Source organism: Lipophrys pholis, assembly GCF_963383615.2.
Source record: "Lipophrys pholis genome assembly, chromosome: 1".
Classification (NCBI taxonomy): domain Eukaryota; kingdom Metazoa; phylum Chordata; class Actinopteri; order Blenniiformes; family Blenniidae; genus Lipophrys; species Lipophrys pholis.
In genome coordinates this window covers 54607338-54630016 of record NC_137635.1, presented here as the reverse complement: position 1 = coordinate 54630016, position 22679 = coordinate 54607338, and the positions used below count along the sequence as shown (strand labels likewise).

Here is a 22679-nt window from a genome sequence, read left to right as displayed (position 1 = left end):
ACTACCAAGTTAGATTATTATTACGATGGCTGTCAATATAAAACTACCAAGTTAGATTATTATTACATTGACTGTCAATATAAAACTACCAAGTTAGATTATTATTACGATGACTTTCAAAATAAAACGACCAAGTTAGATTTTTATTATGGTAACTGTTAAAATAAAACTACCAAGTTAGATTATTATTACGATGACTTTCAAAATAAAACTACCAAGTTAGATTTTTATTATGGTGACTGTCAAAATAAAACTACCAAGTTAGATTATTAGTACAATGACTGTCAAAATAAAACTACCAAGTTGGATTGTTATTATAGTGATTGTCAAAATAAAACTACCAAGTTGTATTGTTATTACATTGACTGTCAATGTAAAACTACCAAGTTAGAGTATTATTATGATGACTGTCAAAATAAAAGTACCAAGTTCGATTGTTATTATGGTAACTGTCAAAATAAAACTACCAAGTTAGATTATTATTACGATGACTTTCAAAATAAAACTACCAAGTTAGATTATTAGTACAATGACTGTCAAAATAAAACTACCAAGTTGGATTGTTATTATAGTGATTGTCAAAATAAAACTACCAAGTTGGATTGTTATTATAGTGATTGTCAAAATAAAACTACTAAGTTAGATTATTATTATGATGACTGTCAAAATAAAAGTACCAAGTTCGATTGTTATTACATTGACTGTCAAAATAAAACGACTAAGTTGGATTGTTATTACAGTGACTGTCAAAATAAAAGTACCAAGTCCAGGAGAATATGGACTGGGAGTCATGACACCGGTGAGGAAACTTTGTTCTGATTGTCTCTACTGAGCATGTGCAGAACTACGAGTTACTAAATGAGCAGGACCAGAGTTTTCATCGTCTAGATAAGAGTCCTAGTGTTTTTGAAAAAGTTGTATTTTCAGTGGCTCTGATTACCGTCTCTGTGTAAACAGCAAATGAAAGTTTTGCGTTTCCACTTGAAAGCGTCGTCGTGCAGGAGAGGTCCTACGAAGTGGGCGGGGCCTTACGGGGATGAGCTGCTTCCTGTTTCTAGGCTCAACAGCTCTAGAAACACAAAACCACAGAGCGCCTCACACACGACCGATAGCTCATACAAAGCGACTGACCCGCCGACCTGACACAGAAGCGACAGGTTGACGGGCTTGTGGCGGTCGGCGGGTCGGCGCCGCCGGTGCCGTGTCTTAATGACTGTCTGTCTTCTTCTTCACCAGCACGGCGAAGACTAATTCCACGAATCTAATCCTCAACATGCCTGCTGTCTGTCACTCTGCCTGTCCTCACGTACATTTACTCCCTGCTTTCATTGCCGTCTCTGAACACACACACACACACACACACACACACACACACACACACACACACACACACACACACACACACACACACACACACACACACACACACACACACACACACACACAGCGCTGGCTGGGACTCCTCCAGTTCCAGAGTAACCACACTCCTTCCTTCCCTCCTCTCCGTCTCATGAATGTTGTACCCAGTGATCTTACTGTGGCTTCAGTCGTGATGAAATCTCTGGTCAATCTTTTTTCTTCCTAGGTGCAACAACCGTACGCAGTGTGTGGTTGTCACTGGCTCTGATGTCTTTCCTGACCCATGCCCTGGCACCTACAAGTACTTAGAGGTCCAGTATGAGTGTGTTCCCTATAGTAAGTATCGCCGTCTCACACTGACGCCTCACTGTGTGTGTGTGTGTTTGTGTGTGGGTGTGTGTGTGTGTGTGTGTTGTGTGTGTAACTGCAGCTTCTCTCTTTGTTCGCCAGTGTTTTGTCTTGCAGATGAAACTTCAGCCGGTGTGTTTTGCATTGCAGAGTCACTACACACTGATTTCTGTCCTGATGGCTCAAATAGAATAAAAGGGCTGGAACATGTCTCCAGGGTTGTCATTCCACTTCTGGCCACTGTGCAAGCTGTGGCGCTAGAGAGCTCTCATCCTGATTACGCCTTTTCTTTATTACCCATCTTGTACAACAATATTTTTGTGTTTGTACATTTAAAGTTATTTTCAGATTTTCGGGACTGAGCTGTATCGTTCCGATTGTCAATCTCACAAAACCTCCGCCAAGGTTTTTTTTTCCTGCAACCAGACAATGACGTTAGAAAAAGTAGAGCGTTATTCCAGATGATGTGATTTAAAGGCTCATATTATGCAAAATTAACTTACGGTTTTCCAACAGAAGTAATCGTCCCCATACCTGGACTGACGTCCCAGAAGTGAAGACAGTCTGTCCTCTCTGTCCCTGGCTGGTTTCAGGTTTTAAAAAGTGTGTTGCTCCAACCAGCCAATCAGAATCAAACCCTATATAGTGTCATCGGGGGTTTAGCCAATCCCAATCAAGGTAGGCCTTTGACTCCTCCCACAATTAGGCAGCTCTGCTCTGGCACATGGCACCACGAGAGGAAGTACTTCCTCCTCTTCCCAAGATGGGCATGTGTGGGCGGAGCCAGTCCAGCTCACACAGACACAGCAGATTCTGAATGTAGCTCCTATGATCCAATATTCAAATGAGGAAAATCAAGGAGGAGCTAGAAACTTAGAATACTGAAGGTTTCTGGAGCGACCAGACCAGGAGGAGGAGGAGAACAGGAGGAGGAGGAGAACAGGAGGAGGAGGAGGAGGAGGAGGAGGAGAACAGGAGGAGGAGGGGGAGAACAGGAGGAGGAGGAGGAGGAGGAGAACAGGAGGAGGAGGTGAACAGGAGGAGGAGGAGAACAGGAGGAGGAGGATGTGAACAGGAGGAGGAGGAGGAGGAGGAGAACAGGAGGATAGGAGGAGGAGGAGAACAGGAGGAGGAGGAGGAAGAAGAGGAGGAGGAAGAAGAGGAGGAGGAGGAGGAGGAGGAGGAGAACAGGAGGATAGGAGGAGGAGGAAGAGGAGGAGGAGGAGGAGGAGGAGGAGAACAGGTGAACAGGAGAAGTTTAACAGTACAACAGGCAGTGTTTTAGCGCTGCCTCCCCGGAGCAGCAGGTGGCAGTAGTGAGACGTCGTATTGAGTTTCTTCGCCGTTAAAACGCTTCCCGTGTTTCTTCGCTCGGTGGGAGGAAATGATTCCAGTCATATCTGAATGTCAGAGAAGCAGAGAGAGAGAGAGAGAGGGATGAAAAGAGGAGGAGAGTTTGTGTCGTCTGCATATGAGTTTAATATCGTCAGGGTCACTCTGGCTCACCTTCCTCTCAGGTCTTCCTCATAAACACACCTTTACCTACATCATTTTGGTCTTTGGAGTCACGTTTCCTCGGCTCCTCCAGCTGAACTCTGTCATATTTCTGTTTTCAGTTTGAAAAGTGCTGCATGAATAAAGTTTTTTATTAATTATTACCAAAATCAAAGTGATGATAATCATTTGTCGTAATGATCTTGAATATTTGTAATGTTTTGGGTTATTACTTTTTTTTTTTTTTAACTGATCTGGTCCAGAGGAGATTCAATCAAACTTTATTAATATTGCACTTTTCAAACAGCGAATGTTTCCTAACTCTTTACACACACACACACACACACACACACACACACACACACACACACACACACACACACACACACACACACACACACACACAAAAACTTTGTGAAACTATTCTAATAAATATTAGTATTAACTGATTGATAATTTTAATCAAAAAATAAATAAGAACACAGCGACACTGATTTCCTCAGTAAATCTCACATTTAAGCTTTTTAACAGTTTTGTTTTTTTTACCTTCAGGAGTTTTAACATTTTCTTTAAAAAAGATCGGGCCTAATTAAAGGGAACAATGACGACGTGTAAAAAGCGCTTTGCTTTCAGCCGTGGCACAAACAAGCAGAAGTTATGTGGGAATTTGAAGTGTTTCCGTGGTTTAAAGGTTCACTTCACCCAAATCATGAAAAAGCCCAATTAGCCCCGACGAGCGCCGCCGTGCAGATCGTCTGAGTGCTTTTCTTTCCAGAAATCTGCCTTGCAGGCTCCGTTTCCGGTCCTTCACTGCTGAAATACTCCGATAAATGAGGCTCCGAAGTGAAGTAATGTCTTCCTGAACTTGTGACAGATTGATTTTGTTTTGTTTTTATGTGCTGTGCCAGATTTCTCTTATTTTTTTCTTCTTCTCTCTCCCGGAGATAGTCGCCGAGGACGCGTGCAGCCGCGGCCCCTCCTCGCCGTAACGCACATGAAAGAAGCCGAACAAGGCATCAAACAGGAACATTTGCAGGATTTAAATCCGCCCTGAACGCAAAGTTTCCAGAATCAGTTCAACAACAAGCAAAATAAAAAGTCGACAATCCCGGCCGGGTTTTTCCCTTCAGAAGATTCAGTCCGACTCTGTTTGCTTGTTTCTTCTCTTTGTGTGCGTAAATCAAAGGTTCCTTCAATTTAAACATAAATACTACTACAAAGTTTGCGTCTAACTTTTCTGGAACTTGTAGTTCAGCTGTAAAACTGATAAGAGTTTTTTTGTTTTTTAAGATTCCAGCAAATCATTAGACCTGTAGGATCTATTGGGACCTTTTCTGACTTAAGATTATTAAAGCCATTTTAAATTAATAATAATTCTTTGACTAATTGATGTTAGATTGTTGATAAATTATGTAAATATATTAATTTACTGTTTCAAATCGGCTCGATGAAGTCTCCTCATGTGGACATAAGACTTTATATCTTGATGACGTCTCGATTGTTGGAAATGAGAAAATATTCCAGATGAAATATTGAGTTTTTGCAGTATTTTATTTCTATTGACAGTATTGAAAAAAACAGCACAGGCCCCAGGAAAGAGCCCTGAGGAACACCAACGCCAAATACATAATTTAATAATTGTTAACTTCAAGTAGTTTGTCAGATAGTTTTTATTTGTCTTAAAATAAACCCTGATAACAGTTTTGACTAAGTTTACAGACATAAACTGTGATTCTTAGAATTTCTGAGGGTGAAAAAGCAAAAACGTGAGACGGGGGAAAAGAGAAAATGACCCTGAAGTTCACTTCAGGGTCATTTTCTCTTTTCCAGGAGTGAACCCAGAAGTGAACCCAGAAGTGAACCCAGAAGTGAACCCAGAAGTGAACCCAGAAGTGAACCCAGAGGAACACCGGCACGTCATTCTTAGCCTGGATCTCTAATCTTTAATCTTTAAAGTTATTTAATTCACTTTTAACTTTCCAAACCAAACAGATTTGATCATGACTTTTTAAGTGACAAGTTTTACTTGACGAGTCTTTATTCATACGTCACTTTGTAGATGATAAAAAATACCTTTCAAACTCCCTCATGAACCAATGAGTGCACGAGCACGAGAGATAAAACACCCACGTGACGGTGCAGATGTGTCCACATGGAGGTGAAATGAAGTCACATCACATCTGTAATGAGTCAGGAGCTGAGCTGGAACCATTAACTTCAGCTTGACGCTCATCGCGTACGGCCACTCGTCACCCCGGAAACCACGTCAGGAGTTCTTAGTGTTAAAAAGAAAAACGGGGGTAAGATGACGTGGAGTTGTTCCTCCTGCAGCCTTGTGTTTAATTAAATGTCCTGTCGATGTAGTTCGGCCGTGGTCCCTCTCCTCGCTGGAGCTCATCTGCTGGGAAGGCGGTTTGAGTCCTTTAGAAAGCAGCTCAAGGCTTCTCACCCTCCTTCTCTTACTGACCTCCTCCCATCTGTCACATGAGCCACATTTCGACCGAAAGCACCTGAGACGTTTCCTGCAGCCACACGGGGGCGGCGTGGGGGCCGCTGGGCGACTGGGGAGTCCTCCTGGTTCGGTTCACATTGAACCAAACAGCTGCCGGGCCGCTCTTTCCCAAACACCGACGGGGAACTTTAAAAAGCACAAAGCAGAACTGAGCCAGGGCATCGATTGGCCGCGACCCCAAACGGAAACACCTGCTGTTCAGCCCGCTGCGCCTCAAAGAAACCCCAAAGTCCTGGATCCAGACCCCAAAGTCCTGGATCCAGACCTGACGGCTTTTCTTCTGGAGGAGGTTGGCAGCGAGCTGAACGCCAGGAGAGTCCAAGCAGCACAGAGGAAAGGTGGCGCGCAGCGAGGGGCCGTGACGCGTTGCTATGGTTACGCAGTTGACTTCCTGTCTGGCTGAGCAGCAGACCGAGCCAGAGTTCAGTCGAGCGTCAAACGACGACGCTTTCAGGCCGAGACGCCAGACGAACTCGTGGCCTGACACGCTGCCATCGGCGTTTTCAGCCTCCCTGCCGTTTCCGTGTAAACTGACGTGTAAAGTTTTCAAAAACGTTGCCATGGAAACGTGAAACCTTTCTGATGATTTCACTTGAACCGTTGTCGTGGAAACGCCGCGGGGCCTCAGACGGACCAGAGTCCAGTTGTTTGATGCGGAGGAGCTTTCCAGCCGAATGAATCGGACTGAAGGAACAAGTCAAACATTAAAACATGGGATTTATTCAGAAACGTCCCACAATCTGATGGATCGGTCCTTGGATGATGACACATCATCCATTTCATGCAAGTAGTAGTAGTCTTTGTAAAAAGTTGGTAAAACTCATACATACAAACCAATAAATAAATAAATAGATGCAGACATAAAAACAAACAGAACCTTCCGCCCGACGTTCTGCAGCCGAGTCTTTAAGACGTGAGCGTATTTATCCCACCAGCTATGGGATCAGTTTGGGATCCCGGGATGTTTCCTGGTTCTTGTGGTCGAAATGTGGTTACCCCCCCCCCCCCTCGGGTGTGTGTGTGTGTGTGTGTGTGTGTGTGTGTGTGTGTGTGTGTGTGTGTGTGTGTGTGTGTGTGTGTGTAAAGCGAAGCGGCGTCGACCATGAATATGTGGAAACTCTTTCAAAAGGGATTTCTGCTGCTTTTTCCTTTGTGTTGTCGGCAGATAAAGACGGTAAGAGTCTAAAGTCGTAACCTGTGTGTTTTTTTATATCCTCAGGATGAGAGGCCGCTTCACTAACAATCCCTCTCCTCCCCCTCCTCCTCCTCCTCCTCCTCCTCCCCCTCCATCTCTTCCTCCCCGAGCAGCCCTGTGGTTCATGTCATGGTCATGCCCTCCGACTAATTCTTCTTCTTCTCTTTGTACCTGCCAGTTGACTCGTGATAACCTTTCTCTCCCTTTTCTTGCACTCTTTTCGCTTTCTTTTCCAATGCCTGAAATAGAAGTGGAACAAAAAGGTAAATGAGTGGTCTGGTCCCCCCCTCCCCCCCACACACCTCCCCTCCTTCGGCTCCTTGTTTCTGTGGTGTTGAGTACAGCCCCTCTCCTCCTCCTTCTCCTCTTCCTCCTCCTTACGTCTCCTCCCTCCTCTCCTCCTGATTGCCTCTCCTGTCAAATGCTAAGAACCCCCCCCACCCCCCACCCCTCCCCCGAGGATTGGTTGCACCTACGGAGTCAAAGTGATTTCCAGAACTGAGTTTTAAACGACACCACGGTCGCCCCCGGAGAGAGAACGCCGCCGATCTGTTGCAGGGCGTCTTGCTTTAGCACCGTGTCGATCCTGAAGAATGACTCGTCCTCTTTCTCTCCTCCTCTGGTTCAGTCTCTGGGTGTGTTCACACTTGTTAACGTCTGGTTGGATTCAGACCAACTTGTCAAGAAGTTCTGAGCCTCGGCGCTCGCCCAGCCAGAAAACAAACACAGCCAGAGTCCAGAGAGCCAAAAAGCAGGTAGAGCGCTCCACCAAACCCGCTCAGGACCAAAGAAATAGGAATTCAGATTCACTTTAGTTCTCCTCTAAAGTAAGAAAGTCCATGAAGCAGCTGTCAAACTGGGTTAACCCTAACCAGACTAACCAGACTAACCAGACTAGAGCCTGAACAGAAACATGTGTGAAGACAAAATAACCACAGAAGAAGAAAACAAAGCAAACAAAACTAATCTGGATCCAAAGCGACAGCAGGTCAAATCCACTGGATTTGTTTTGAAATTTAGTCCAGAACTAAACCAAAACTAGAATCCAGACTGAAGAGATGAAGAAGTCACACATCAGCAGAAAAGCCCGTCCAAACCAGTTTAATCCAACACCTGACCACTACCAGTACAAATTCATTCAGTCTCTCGTCCAACATCAGTACCAAGCATGATACTGAAATCCAAAACTATTCTAAACCAAATAGTTCTAGAATTAGAGAGTGACTCGATATAGAATGACCGGTCCTGGATATCGCTCATTATGGGACCCAATTCAGATCTAAAACAAAATCATCTTGAAATCCAGAATCAGTCCGACTCAGAGTGACCCGACACTGAGCCAAACCAGTTCAGAACGAGACTGAAACCAGTTTAAAGAAGTTCAACTACGAATCCAAAACTCGTTCCCAAAACAAACAAGTCTCAACATTCTAGGACTGGTCCAAAGTGAAAAATAATTACCGGTCCAAAATCAATATGAATCCAGTTAAACCACTATTTCAAACAATTCCAGATTTTTACACTCAATAAAACCAACAGCCAGTCTAGAACCAGTCTGCAACCAGTCTAGAACCAGTCTAGAACCAGCCATAAACTAGTCTAGAACCAGTCTGCAACCAGTCTAGAACCAGTCTAGAACCAGCCATAAACTAGTCTAGAACCAGTCTTCAACTAGTCTAGAACCGGTTATGAACCAGTCTAGAACCAGTCCAGACGCACACCGGCAGGAGAACCAGGACAGACCAGTTCAGATTTAGTTCCAAGGCAAAGTGAATTCAGCTTCAATGTATTTCATGTCTCGCCCAAAAGAAAAGTCTCGCAGTTGTCATGACGACCAGCTGAGAAATCACCTGAACAACAGGTGAACTACTGTTTCCGACCATCCGAGCAGGTTGTCGTCTGTCGACAGGTTCTGGTTCGGCGTCTGATGGCAGCCATCTTTTCTTAGCCTCCCACGTTGAAAACCATACAAGTGTGAATGCAGCCGGAGTTTGCTTGGCCTAACTTCTACCGCACCCATAGCACGTGATGTCGACCAGCGGCGATGGCTGAGGGAGGCCTCCACACGTCGGAACGCACAAAGAAAGCAGACCAGAACCCTTGTATCCAGAACCGACCCATTGGGGAGCGTTTCCCACGGCCTCCCTCACCCATCCGCGGCACTCTTTGTCTTTTGTCTCAGAAGTGACCAGAATCCTTCTACACCCAAACCTCCACCCCCCCCCATCCTTACCTCTGCTTTGCTGCCGCCATCATCAACGGTTCACTCTTATTACAAGATGTGACGTCTGTCCCCTCCTCATTTGGGTTCCGACCTCGGTCATGTCAGTGTGCATGTGCAGTGTGTGTCCTTTCACGTGGCGTTCGGGAACGGTCCGGTTCCCGGGGAGAATAGAAAGAACCCCGACGTGAACTTCTTCCATTTCCCACATGTCTCTCATTTGCAGGTTTTTCTGTTTTCCGTTCATGTTTTAGTTTCTTCCGTCCCTGTTAGGATGTAGCAGCAGAACCCTTGAGGTGCAACTTAACCTTCACACGCAGACGTTTGCTTTCTTTTTTCCTGGAGCATTAGAACTAAAGCTGTCGGTAGTAAAAACCCCCCCAAAAAAAAAAGAAGACAAAGAAAGCAAGAATGTCACGTGTTCTCCGATGATCCACCTGACTGGACTTTGTTTGTCGCTCTTCTCTGTCACTAGTTTTCATTTGCCCCGGGACCCTGAAGGGGGTCGGCGCCGCGACCTTCCTGTTCGAGGCCGAGCAGCAGGCCGGCTCCTGGTGCAAAGACCCGCTGCAGGCCGGGGACAAGGTCTTCTTCATGCCGTGGACGCCGTACCGCACCGACACCCTCATCGAGTACGCCTCCCTGGACGACTTCAAGAACGGCCGCCAGACCACCACCTACAAGCTGCCGCACCGCGTGGACGGGACGGGCTTCGTGGCGTACGACGGCGCCATCTTCTTCAACAAGGAGCGCACGCGCAACATCGTCAAGTTCGACCTGCGCACGCGCATCAAGAGCGGCGAGGCCATCGTGAACAACGCCAACTACCACGACACCTCGCCGTACCGCTGGGGCGGCAAGACGGACATCGACCTGGCCGTGGACGAGCGAGGACTGTGGGTGATTTACGCCACGGAGCAGAACAACGGGCGGATCGTGGTGAGCCAGCTCAACCCGTACACGCTGCGCTTCGAGGCCACGTGGGACACGGCGTACGACAAGCGCTCCGCCTCCAACGCCTTCATGGTGTGCGGCGTGCTGCACGTGGTGCGCTCCACCTACGAGGAGAACGAGAGCGAGACGAGTCGCAGTGAGATCGACTACACCTACAACACCAAGCTGAGCCAGGGCGAGTACACCGACATCCTCTTCCCCAACCAGTACCAGTACATCACCGCTGTGGATTACAACCCGCGTGACAACCAGCTCTACGTGTGGAATAACTTTTACATCCTACGCTACGACCTGGACTTCGGACCGCCGGATCCCGCCGAAGGTAAGACCTCGCAGCGTTTACTTATTTGATGTCATCCGCGTCTGCCGACGCTAACGTCTGACAGTTTGATGATGTCGCCGCCTGCTCAGCCACATTTAAACGATTAAAAAACAATCGGCTTCGTAAACTAAGATTGAAAAACTTCCAAGGTTCTCCCTGAGGTTGTGTTTGTTTTCTTCGGGTAGCAGGTTTAGCAGAGCAGCTAGTGGCGGGTTTCAGCCACGCTTTCAGCTGCTCGGATTAACCAAGTTAGTGGCCAGCACCTGATTCAGCGGACGAGCGATGAAGAGCTGAGCAAAGTGGGAGCAGCCGGCTTGGCAGAGCAGCCAGTGGCAGGTTTAACACTTTAAGAGCGGCAGGTTTAGCAGAGCAGCTCGCAACAGTTTTAGTGGAGCAGCAACTGGAGGTTTAGTAGAGTTTGGGCAGCAGAGTAGCCGGCGGCAGATTTAGCAGAGCAAGACAGAGCTCATCTAGTAGAAGAGCGGCAGACTTTGCAGAGTCACTGGAGCTAGTTTAGCAGAGCAGCAGCAGATTTAGCAGAGGAACACCAGAGCCACTTCGCCAAAGTGGCGACGGGTTTAGCAGAGCAGCTACAGCAGGTTCAGCAGAAGAGAAAGAGGCTCTGCGGAATCGCTGGACGTCGGTTTAGCAGAGCAGCGATGGAAGGGTTAGTGAAGTGGGTAAGGACGTGTTCAGCAGAGCAGCTCTCAGGTGTGTGCACAATCACGGTACACAGGTGACTCTAGGATTCCCTCTGTCGGCTGTTGTGAAGCGTGAAAATCTGAGTTCGACACGTTTCTGTTCATGTAAACACAGAATTTCCTTCTTTCAGTTGAATTTTGTAAAGATTTTTTAATTAGATTCAATTTTCATCCGATCACCAAATTAACCAAATAAATTTGCCGAGAGGCTGATAGCCGATATCGGCACTCGAGGCTCGCCACGCCGCGTCCTGCCCGATCGGGCGCTGCTGAAGTGTGCAGCTTCCGACGGCGTGTTTTGTGTAATTGCTCCATTGTTTGGCGGCAGCGTGGGCCGTCACAGATGGCTGCCTCTTAATTCTGGACGCTCTTCAGGTGTGATAAAGAAAGGAGGCTGTGTTAGTCTTGGGGAAAGGGCTCATTTGCAGACAGAAATTACACATTCACCCTCGGAATGAGGAACCTGCTCCCGGCGGGATCGCGCCGCCGGCACGTTATTACCGCGAGGCGGCGGCGGCAGCGGCGGCGGCTGCAGCTCGGACCCTGTCGAATTCTTTAATCTCTGAGCCTCATCGGGAGCCGTTATGAACACCGGCCTCCTGAACTTTCCTCCGATGCCGGGAATATCTGGGAGGAATACTGCGCTCACTGTTATCTGCTCCTCCTCACCTCCACATTTCAAGTTGTGTTGCCATGGTTACCTCATTAACTAGTTTTTTTTTCTTGTTGCGACAGATCAGGAGATAATCTCCGTGCCGTTGTGGGGTAATGATTTTAAAAGCAGCGGGCTGAGGAGTGTGTGAGTTCTGCAGCACACGGTGAATCAGGGAGAGGCAGATCAATTACAGTGAAGAATCCTGTCAGGCGGTTAAAGGGCTTAAATTAATCTGTGAAGTGCTGAGAGGCGACATACGTGTCATCAGACGGGGACCTTACATCAAGCCGATAATGGCTTTAATTACCTGACTGCAGCCACCTCATCCCGCGGAGTGCGGCTGAGTCGCCGGCATGAAGTGGGGAAACAAGAATCTTGACCCAACTTCACGATATATTCACAGCTTCCCTCGGCGCGCCGCGGAAACGCAGCCGCGAGGGGATTCTTTTGTCTGCTTGAATCAGAATGATAATGGCCTCGGCTCCGCCGGTAACGCTTCAGTGTGTGCGCTGCAGAAACACTCGGTGTGTGGTGTGTGGGGGGTGTGTGTGTGTGTGTGTGTGTGTGTGTGTGTGTGTGTGTGTGTGTGTGTGTGTGTGTGTGTGTGTGTGTGTGTGTGTGTGTGTGTGTGTGTGTGTGTGTGTGTGTGAGAAAGCAGCAGGCTGGAACCGCCTGATGTCAACAGAACCGGCGGCTCTCCTTTACGTTCTGGTGCGAGCCCGACCGCCACCGAAGCTCCACGACTCAAAGTAGACTGGAAAGATCCTCTAAAGTCTGAGTCTTTATTAAGGAGCAGCAGGTTGGGCGGAGGAGCTGGCATCTGGACAGCAGCGGGGTTCGGCCAACAGGAGCAGGTTCAGCAAAGCAGCCGCTTCCGCCAAACAACCAGCAGCAGGTTTAGCTGAGCAGCAGCGGCGGCGGCTTTTCCTCCGATAGTGCAACACAATGTCTGCTAGCATCTGGAGCAGAGCCGCGGGCAGCAACACTCTTTTAATCTGACTTAATTGAATTACATTTTATCTATATGGCTTCAACAACAACATTATCTCCTCACGTCGCTTCTGCAGAGAGAAAACAAACTAATGTTAACTTTAGCTGAGCAGTTAGCTGGTTTAGCAGAGCAGCAGCAAATGTCGCTATGCAGCGAGCAGCAAACTTGAGCACAGCAACAAGTTGAGCTGAGCAGCAACAGCAGCAGGTTTAGCAGAGCAGCTTGCAGGAGTTTTTAACTTGCTGGTTTAGTATTGTAGCTCCAGGTTTAGCAGAGCAGCTGCAGGTTTAGCAGAGCAGCTCCAGGTTTAGCAGAGCAGCTCCAGGTTTAGCAGAGCAGCAGTAACAGATTTTCTCTAGATCGTTGAAAGTGGGCGGAGCGGAATAAGGTCAACAGGATAACATTGAGCAGGTTTAGCAGCTGGTTTAGCAGAGCAGCCAGCGGCAGCAGTTCCGCCAGCTCTTAGCTCCGTTCAGGTAGAGATCAGTCAATAACTAAAACTAGAAATATAAATGCTCTAATTTCCGGACAATTGAGTGCAGCTGGATATAAGCCACACCCACCAAATTTAAAAAGAAAAAAAAAGAAAGTTCGGAGTTACGTGATGCACCTGAACGCATCACCCACATATCGGTGGCATGAAGCTCGTTAACAGTACAAAAAAAATCATAAATTAGCAGCGTCGTTGTTTAATTCGATTCAATGTTTGTTCTAACAGCAAATATCAAGAAATTCCTGCATGTTTTCATGTTTTCTTTGATTAGATATTCCCTTTTGTTTTAGATTCTGTTTCTGAATGTGGAAAAAATTGCATAAAATAAAACAATCGGGGCATTTTCAAAGTGACTCGGAGAACGCTAAATTAAAGTGTGTCAGAGAGAGTTTCGGACACGAGAGGCTCCGGTTTCAGGGGCTCGGGGGGGGGGGGGGTTCTCAATGGAGGCTGTGTGCTCCTGAACTTTGACCTCTTGTCAACACGTCTGTTTGTTTTCCTGCCCCCCCCCCCCACACCGGAGGGGGCTCCCGGGCTGCTGTCCCGTACAACAACCTCAATTAAGAGCCTGTTAGCAGAGATACGAGAAATACTCCCACTTTAATGAGTCGGCCATGCGTGCAAACGGCTCCACTGTCGGCGTGCTGATGTATGTAAATGTAATTAACAGCTGAATTATCATAATTAGCCTCCTCGTCTGGAAAGAGTGTCGGCTGGCGGAGGAAAGTCGCCCCGGTTCCCGCTGGAGGGTTTAATGTCGCTCTCAGCGGCCGTGAAGCCTCGGTAAACAGAAAACGCCACGCCGGCTCTTTAGACGTCGAACTCGGCGGAGGGGCTGATTTCGCTCATTATTCCCCGGCACTGGTTCCTCGCCGCCGCGTGCTCGTCGGGAGCCAATCAGGAGTAGAGTCTTCCCCTCAGAACTCGACATTGTGGGTCATTAAGTGTGTTTTATGGCAACATGTTGAAACGAGAAGGAGCGAGGAGGCGACTGGAGATGCCAAGGCCGGCCGAGCTCGCCGAGCCTCGCTGAATGGCACTTCAACATAATTGCTTCTTGTTTATTCTGGTTTTTCTTTCTTTCTTTCTCTCTCTCTCTCTCTCTCTCTCTCTCTCTCTCTCTCTCTCTATCTCTCTCTCTCTCTCCCTCCTTTCCAGATCTACACCTTTAACTTCTTTAGTGTGTAGCTATTACGATTTACTGCTGCCCATGATATGCTGGTGAATTAAACAAGCTATTCTGTAGGGTAATCTAATGGTGCTGAAGTAATGTCTCTCTCTCTCTCTCTCTCTCTCTCTCTCTCTCTCTCTCTCTCTCTCAAACTGAGGGGCACTTGAGGCGTAAAGAAAATTAATTGTGGCCATTAAGATTCATGGACCACAGAGTGAAGTTACCTTCAACACCACCTCTCTCTCTCTCTCTCTCTCTCTCTCTCTCTCTCTCTCTCTCTCTCTCTCTCTCTCTAGCGTCCGTGTCCTTTGCTGTCAGGCATCAACCTTGTGACGCTCATCCGAGAGCGGCGCTCCGTCGCCGTCAGGATTAGAGGCTTGAAATGAAAGGAGGCGCGGGGAAGTCGTCAGAAGCCGCCGAATAATTGATCTCGCAAACGTTGTCGTGTGCGAGGAATCTTATCGAACGGGTTTCCGGCTGGAAACGTCTCGTCACGTTCAAGAGCCGGTTTTGCGTCGAGCCTCCAGAGTCACAGGAACACTGGGGGGGGGGGGGGGGGGGGGGGGGGGCTCCTCCAAGTCGGAGGTCAACGTCCTTCAGGGAACAAACATGTTCCCCGACTGCGGGGAACCAGTCGGACGCAGGTCGAGGCGGCAGGAATAACCAACTTGAGCATCTTGGGTCTGTTCGGTTCTGTCTTGAGACGCGTTCATGTGACAGTCTTTTCTTTTGGAAACTCAAACGTTCCGTTGAGTTTTGGGCTTCAGTTTAAACCACAGCGGTGCTGGAGCTTCTGAAAACGTTCTGAAATACTCCGACTCTACCGGACTCTGCTTGTTGATGGCGGAAACCCTGCTCATGGTCAGTCGCACCGCGAGAGAAAGGAACTGTACCGATACGGTACCGATACCTGGGAATCCATACTGCTACTCAACGGTCCCAGTTTTCTGGACTTTGTGTGTTTATGTAGTAATAAATGTAAAAAAAAATTCCTAATAAAATCAAAATATTTGAATTTGACATATTTGTTTCTCAATATATAAACAAATTTATCAAAACAACATCCAACTGTTTGTTTTGCAACGTCGCAGTTCTTTCACAAATTTCTTCAACCCTGAACTACAACTACGCAGTGTTTTTTCAAATTAAAGCTCAAATTAAAACTTACTACAGTAACTCCTATTCCTTTCCTTTTCTCTCTGGAACCATTGTGACGGTAGATCTGTGACGGTAGAGCTGTGGATCTGTGACGGTAGATCTGTGACGGTAGAGCTGTAGATCTGTGACGGTAGAGCTGTAGATCTGTGACGGTAGATCTGTGACGGTAGATCTGTGACGGTAAAGCTGTAGATCTGTGATGGTAGAGCTGTGACGGTAAAGCTGTACATCTGTGACGGTAGATCTGTGACGGTAGAGCTGTAGATCTGTGACGGTAGAGCTGTAGATCTGTGACGGTAGATCTGTGACGGTAAAGCTGTAGATCTGTGATGGTAGATCTGTGACGGTAAAGCTGTACATCTGTGACGGTAGATCTGTGACAGTAGATCTGTGACGGTAGAGCTGTAGATCTGTGACGGTAGCTCTGAGGGGGTCAAATTGTGCTCGCTCGTTCTGAACCAGGAGTTTCCTCAGATCAGAAGTTTTCCCACCGCTGGCCTCGAACTCCACGTCACTAATATTGCAGCGATCATTATCTGCATTGTGTTTTGAAAAGCGGAGCCGTACTTCTGACCGTTTTCTCTCTGAACCCGGAGCTACTGACGCTGTGACGCTCGTGTGCTGAGATGCTGCGTTCAAGTCCAGCTCGGAAAATCTCCAACTCTTTGACCCTCACAGTCACATGGAGGCGTTTAGGTACCCAGAACTGGTAGTTTGATTTTAGGTGAAGCGGTACTCAGTAGAACAGACGGAATTCAGTCGGTACCCTTAAAAGTACAGAATTTGGTCCCCATCCTTAGTAGTAGTAACTAGTAGTTCTGCACATGCTCAGTAGAGTGTTCTGAAGCAAAAACACGCAAACTATACTTTTTAACTTCAAACATTGTGTAAACGATGGGGAACATTGTGGTAGCTCTCAGGAGTACCTCAGGGTCTCATTTTGGTTCTAGGACCGTGAAGAACCAAGAACCATTGATGGAGAGATCGACAGTATTTGTTGAACCCGTCAATCCATCGAACAAGATCCAATCAGAAGTATTTTGCTTTTGTCTTTTCAGGCAAGTTGTTTTTTTACCACATACCTTTGACACGTTTTGGGTGAAGCTGAGAAACTTTACGACTTTGTACCTGGACATTGCGTCTGGCGTCCCTCAGGGATCAGTACTAGGCCCAAACTATTCCTCCTCGGTGTAAATGACATCTGCAGTTTCTAACATTTCAAAATTGTTATTTTTTTTGGCAGATTTTGCTTTCATCTATTCAGGACAGAAGGTTTTTAAAACGTATCTTTGATCTGTGACATACCTGAAAGGATGAAAGAATAAATACTTATGAACAAACTAAAGACAATGAATTGAACTGAACTACGGTCCGGTCAGAGATCCTGACGGGATCTGACTGTGACGGGACAAAGACGTCTCCTGTCTCTGTTGGACTTGGTCTCACACGGCTCTTAAGTTAGTTTTTCTTTCCTTTGGACAATTTATTTTTTGACAATCATGGACAAAAAAGTACTTTTCCAGATTCCATCACCTGACAGGATTCTCATTATAACTCACAGACTGTTTGTGATTCCGACAAAATTCAAAAAACTCCCAGGAAGCCAGACTCCCCCGACATCCGAGAGCTTCTCATAATGAAAACGAAGTGATTTCATGATTCTGCCTGAAAGAGCAAACAAGCGGCAGCGAGCCTGGACCAGCGGGACTCGTCCTTCAAACACGAATCAAAGGAAAACGTCAATAAAGAAACATTAACGCAAACATTGTGGAACTGAATTGTATTTTAAATCAGTTTAGAGTCACAAACGCTTTTTTTTTTTCTTTGTTTTCCTGTTTAAGTTGGACAAAAAACGCGAGCGGCTTTATTCCCCATCATGTCGGCGCTGACGGGATTCGCTTTCTCCTACAGACTGGAGCTCCGTGTCCTTCGCCGTCTGTTGTACGACCCTTTTCCTTCGCAGGTTGTATGTGGCTAACTATTAGCGCCAAGGTAATTTGCGCCTTTAGCTACTGCCGGCTAAAGGGGTGGGACTTCCTCTTTCGGGGCGATAGCGCCCCCAAACCAGCAGCTGCTGTAATTGCGCGGACGTTGTCCTGGTGGTCTGATCCACTCTCATAGTGCCGCGTGAAAACAAACCAGCCGAATGAAATGCTGAGCATTCTCAGTGCCGCTACTCTGGCTAAAGATGCTAATGATGCTTCTGTTGCTAATGCTGCTACTGTGGCTGGTGATGCTAATATTTCTACTGTGGCTGGTGATGCTAATATTTCTACTGTGGCTAATGCTGTGACTGTAGCTACTGTGGCTAATACTGCTGCAGCTCCACTTGTTGCTAATACTGCTGCCCCTGTTGTTAATGCTGCTGCAGCTTCTTTTGTCTCTTGTTCTTAATGCTGCTCCTGTGGCTAATGCGGATGTTGTTGCTAATGCTGCTGCAGCTTCTCTTGTTGCTGCTGGAGCTTCTCTTGTTGTTAATGCCGCCCCTGTTGCTAGTGCTGCTCCTCCGGTTGCTAATGCTGCTGCTCCTGTTTGTTAATGCTGCTGCTCCTGTTTGTTAATGCTGCTGCTCCTGTTTGTTAATGCTGCTGCAGGCTGTGGAGTTTCCGGCCTGCAGAATTTGCAGGACGTGTCGGGCAGAGTTTTTCTTCTGTGTGTTTACAGACGTAGAGTCAATAGCAGCGCTGTCATCGCGGCTTTAGTCTTTGTCATTTAGCAGGAACAGTGACGCCTTCCTCGGCGTCGGATTAGAGCTCCGGAATCTTCTGCTGGTTCTTCAGCTCCGGGCCAAGCTGGGCGTCGTGTGAGCCCAGTGCAGCGGCGTGAGCGTTAGTAACAGGCGGGTGAAACATTCATGTCTGCCGGGATTTCTTTGTCTGTTATTAATTACTGCCACTGGCTCCATGGTAAAGAGCAAAACACACACACACACACACACACACACACACACACACACACACACACACACACACACACACACACACACAAATCCATTGATGTAGTTCCCGGGGGTTTTTCCTTCAATGGAAACTACGTCTCGTGTTTAGAAACATGTGATCAGGTGTGCGACCCCAAAGATACAGTTTATTCACAGTACACACACACACACACACACACACACACACACACACACACACCCTTTACTGCTCTGCCGTGTTGTCCAGTGAGCCGGGGGCAGATCTCGGGGCAGGTCGGGTCATTAAAGTTAACGTTCAGATGAGCAGCAGCTGCTTAATGAGTGGACTCTTCATTAACGGGCTGAATGTTAATTATCTCTGAAACCTGAGCAGCTTTTTACCTTTTATTTTCTTATATCGGCTGTAAACTAAGCTGGACCCTGTGGAAGAAAGAAACCGCCACCAGCTGGACGCTAAACAAACTTAAATGATCCATCATAACGGAACCGGCCGCCAAGGCCCCGTTTCCACGACGACGTTTCAAATGAAAACGCATGTTTTTTAGTTTCTGGAAAGTTTTGTATTTTGAAAATGATGTTGTTTTCATGTTGGGCCACTAGTTGTTGCTGTTGTTAGTTTTACTACTGAAAGCACACACACACACACACACACACACACACACACACACACACACACACACACACACACACACACACACACACACACACACACACACACACACACATGCAGCAGAGCATTGTATGTTATTAAGGTGACTGTCAAAATAAAACTACCAACTTGGATTATTATTACAGTGACTGTAAGTCGTCGTGTAAACAAAACAAACTCCACTGCGCTTGGCAGCAATGACAAACAAGTAGCGTAATTTCCGGACTACAAGCCACTACTTTTTTTTCACACGTTTTATTCCCTGCAGCTTAAACGATGACGCTTCTAATCTCTGGATTTTTCCGGGTTAACGAGCTTCATGCCACCGATACATGGGTGATGTGTTCAGGTGCATCACGTAATTCCGAACTGCTCGCTGACCAACCATCCTCCTCAGAGGAAAATCTTCCTCCTCAGAATCACAATCAGCAAATAGCCGCTAAAATACTCGATGAACAGAGATAAAACCCTCAGTGTGTATTTTTTTATTTAATTTTTTTTAATTGGGTGGGTGTGGCTTATATACATGTGCACTCAATAGTCCGTAAGTTACGGTAAGTGGGTATTGAAGTGTGTGTCGACTTGGAAATAGGTGGAACTAAATGGACAGTGTTTGACGCTCTTGGTCGTAGAGAATCAAGTTTACCTCTTTTCCACTCGACGCCTCCCTGAAGAACTACAAACATGGCCGACTTTTTATTGATTTTAATTATCGTGTGTCCATAACTACCCAAAAGAGGGAAAAGCTTAATTTCATCATTGTCTTTGTTCTTGTCTGTGGTGACGAACCTGTGAGTAGTTTGTCATGTCAACGCTGTAAACTGGGAACTGGGAACCTCCCACCTCTTACTCGTAGTTCCCAGCAGTATGAAATCAAATATAAACTCGAGCTACACTCGGTAGATCGCAGTCCGTCGACTAACGCAGAGTTAGTCTTGCTACCATGGTAGCTGTTAGCTCATAATGATGCTAACTAGCCTGTCAGGTAGCTACATCACTGTGAACCACTGAGCAGGGAGCGTCTCCATGGCAACGGACGCTGATCTCCTTTGATCTCCTCCATCAGGTGCTATTTTTGCCGTGGAAACGGACCCTCGTTTTCAGAACCTTCCTGAAACGACGCGTTTTCCCCCCCGAGACGTTTTAAAAGTCTGAACGAATCCCGAGTCGACTCTGGTGAGTTCCGCCGGTTGTTGCTGCGTCGCTCGGCCTGGAGAGGCGTTGCCCGCCGTACGGTAACCGTATGCCTCTGCCGGGCAGATTGCCCATGAAGAGCAACTCGCTGCCTCTTGAGAGAAACGTCGGCTAATTGGTGCGGCCCTCTCTCGGCTGAGTGCCATCAGAGGACACGAGGCTCGCACTCCGGGTGAATTTGCTCTCCGCAATCAAAAGAAAATTGTAGTAGCGCTTCTGCGGTGGCGGTGGCGGCGGCGGCGGCGGCGGCGGCTCGTCGCACACAAACATCAAAATCAGCCTGTGGCGGACGCATCGCTGGAGGAGGAACTGAATGGATGCGCTGGATGTTTGATGTCCTCCGCGACGTGAAACCCCGAGAAGAGACGACGGCAAACATCCACAGAGATGCGATCTCGTCTTTGATTAAAAGAAAACACTCAGCCGACGTCTGAGAGCTTCTTCTAATTAAAGCCAGACGATTTCACGATTCTGCCTGAGCGAGCGCGCGAGGCGGGCGAACGTCGGCGAGTCGTCTCAGAGCGTCGATAAACAAGCAAACAAATATTCTGCTCCTGATTTATAGATCCAGTCGGTTTAGAGACAAATAGGAACGTTTTATTGTGACACATTGAACTCGTAGATTCCATTACTGCCGACAGCTTTAAGTTTGTGAACGGGAGAGAAAAATTCCCATATTTGGCAAATTCTGTAACAAAATATGAAATTATGATTAAAAATAGATTTGGGATGCTCTGATACCGATGGTGGCCGTTTGGAGATTCTTTGATATTAATGAGAACGACAATGGGGAGGAGAAAGTTCTTACATCACCAGCAACTTCATCACCAGCAACTTCATCACTAGAGATGTTTGGACCAGCAGTTAGCTCGATGTCGCTCAGTCATTTAACTGCTTCGAGCCGTGCTACATGCTCCCTGCTACATGCTAAAGAGTTCTGGGGCTCGCACACCAGCAATGCTACATGCTACATGCTAAAAGTTTCAGGCTCACACACCAGCGATGCTACATGCTAAAGAGTTCTGGGGCTCACACACCAGCGATGCTACATGCTAAAGAGTTCCAGGGCTCACACACCAGGGATGCTACATGCTACATGCTAAAAGTTTCAGGCTCACACACCAGCGATGCTACATGCTAAAGAGTTCTGGGGCTCACACACCAGGGATGCTACATGCTACATGCTAAAAGTTTCAGGCTCACACACCAGCGATGCTACATGCTACATGCTAAACGTTTCAGGCTCACACACCAGCGATGCTACATGCTACATGCTAAACGTTTCAGGCTCACACACCAGCGATGCTACATGCTAAAGAGTTCCAGGGCTCACACACCAGGGATGCTACATGCTACATGCTAAACATGATTAAAGTGACTGATACTCTCACCAGCAGCTCGGTCTACAGTAGCATAGCGCAGAGTGGAGAGAGACGCCATGCTCTGCTATGCTAATGTAGGCTGGCGGAGGTGACGTAGCGTCGACACAGAAGAGGTGGAGGTGGTTAGTGGCAGTGCATAGCCTTTGGATATTATTTGCATGGCAGTTTTTCTCAGTATGGCGATATACAATATAATATCAGTATTTATTTTTCACTCAATCAAGTGAAAGTCGCCGGCAAAGCAAAACATTTATTAAGCCGTCGCACGAATAAACATGTGACTTCTGCAGAAATATGTTATGTAAGTGTTAAAAACCGTTAAAAAACATGGCAAGTCTTGAAAGTAATATTTTAAATGCAAAAACTATATCGATAAAAACAATAATGTGTTTTTAAAAATCACATTTTGGGAAATCTGGAAATATCCTGAATGTCTTTATATCACCCAGCCGTAGTATTCAATACTCGGTATCGGTATTGGTATCAGTGAGCAGCTAAAGGTTAGTACTCGTATAAAAAAAAAAGTGGTATTGCAGTATCCCTAAAAAAGTGTTGTTTTAGAAGTTTTGTTGGTCAAACGTTAGATTTTGTTTTAAAAAAAAACAAACTAAACTGATTCATCATCAAAACCCCCAAAAAAATGACAACAATGATTTGGGTCCAGGAAATCTCCCGTGTAAACCTTTAATAAGTGTCTGCAGCAGAGATCTGAGCCTCCGCCGAGGATTTCACTCATTTTTTACTCGTCACACAAATTTCACTCTCATTGCCACTGGTGTCAGTTTGCGTCTGAAAGCCGAGGGACTGGAGCGCCGGGAGAAGGAGAATAATACCAGTAATAAATCGTAAAACACCGCGCCTCATTGCGTGTCTGCTAGTCTCCAGAAACAAGCTTTTTTTTTTATTTATTTTTTTTTCCCTCTTTACCGTTAAATTTATAGCTCTCAGATTTTACAGCATCTC

At 46.8% G+C, this 22679-nt stretch overlaps 1 protein-coding gene across 2 annotated transcripts in view; it reads left to right on the top strand.

Annotated features, from left to right (window-relative positions):
• The window catches only part of adgrl2b.1 (adhesion G protein-coupled receptor L2b, tandem duplicate 1), a 158803-nt gene that overhangs the window by 84845 nt on the left and 51279 nt on the right, over positions 1 to 22679 (top strand). For both annotated transcript variants that reach the window (XM_080483259.1, XM_080483260.1), the window contains 2 exons: positions 1586 to 1695; positions 9605 to 10405. In XM_080483259.1, the coding sequence (XP_080339385.1) occupies positions 1586 to 1695; positions 9605 to 10405 (911 nt within the window). The remainder of the gene's footprint in view (positions 1 to 1585; positions 1696 to 9604; positions 10406 to 22679) is intronic.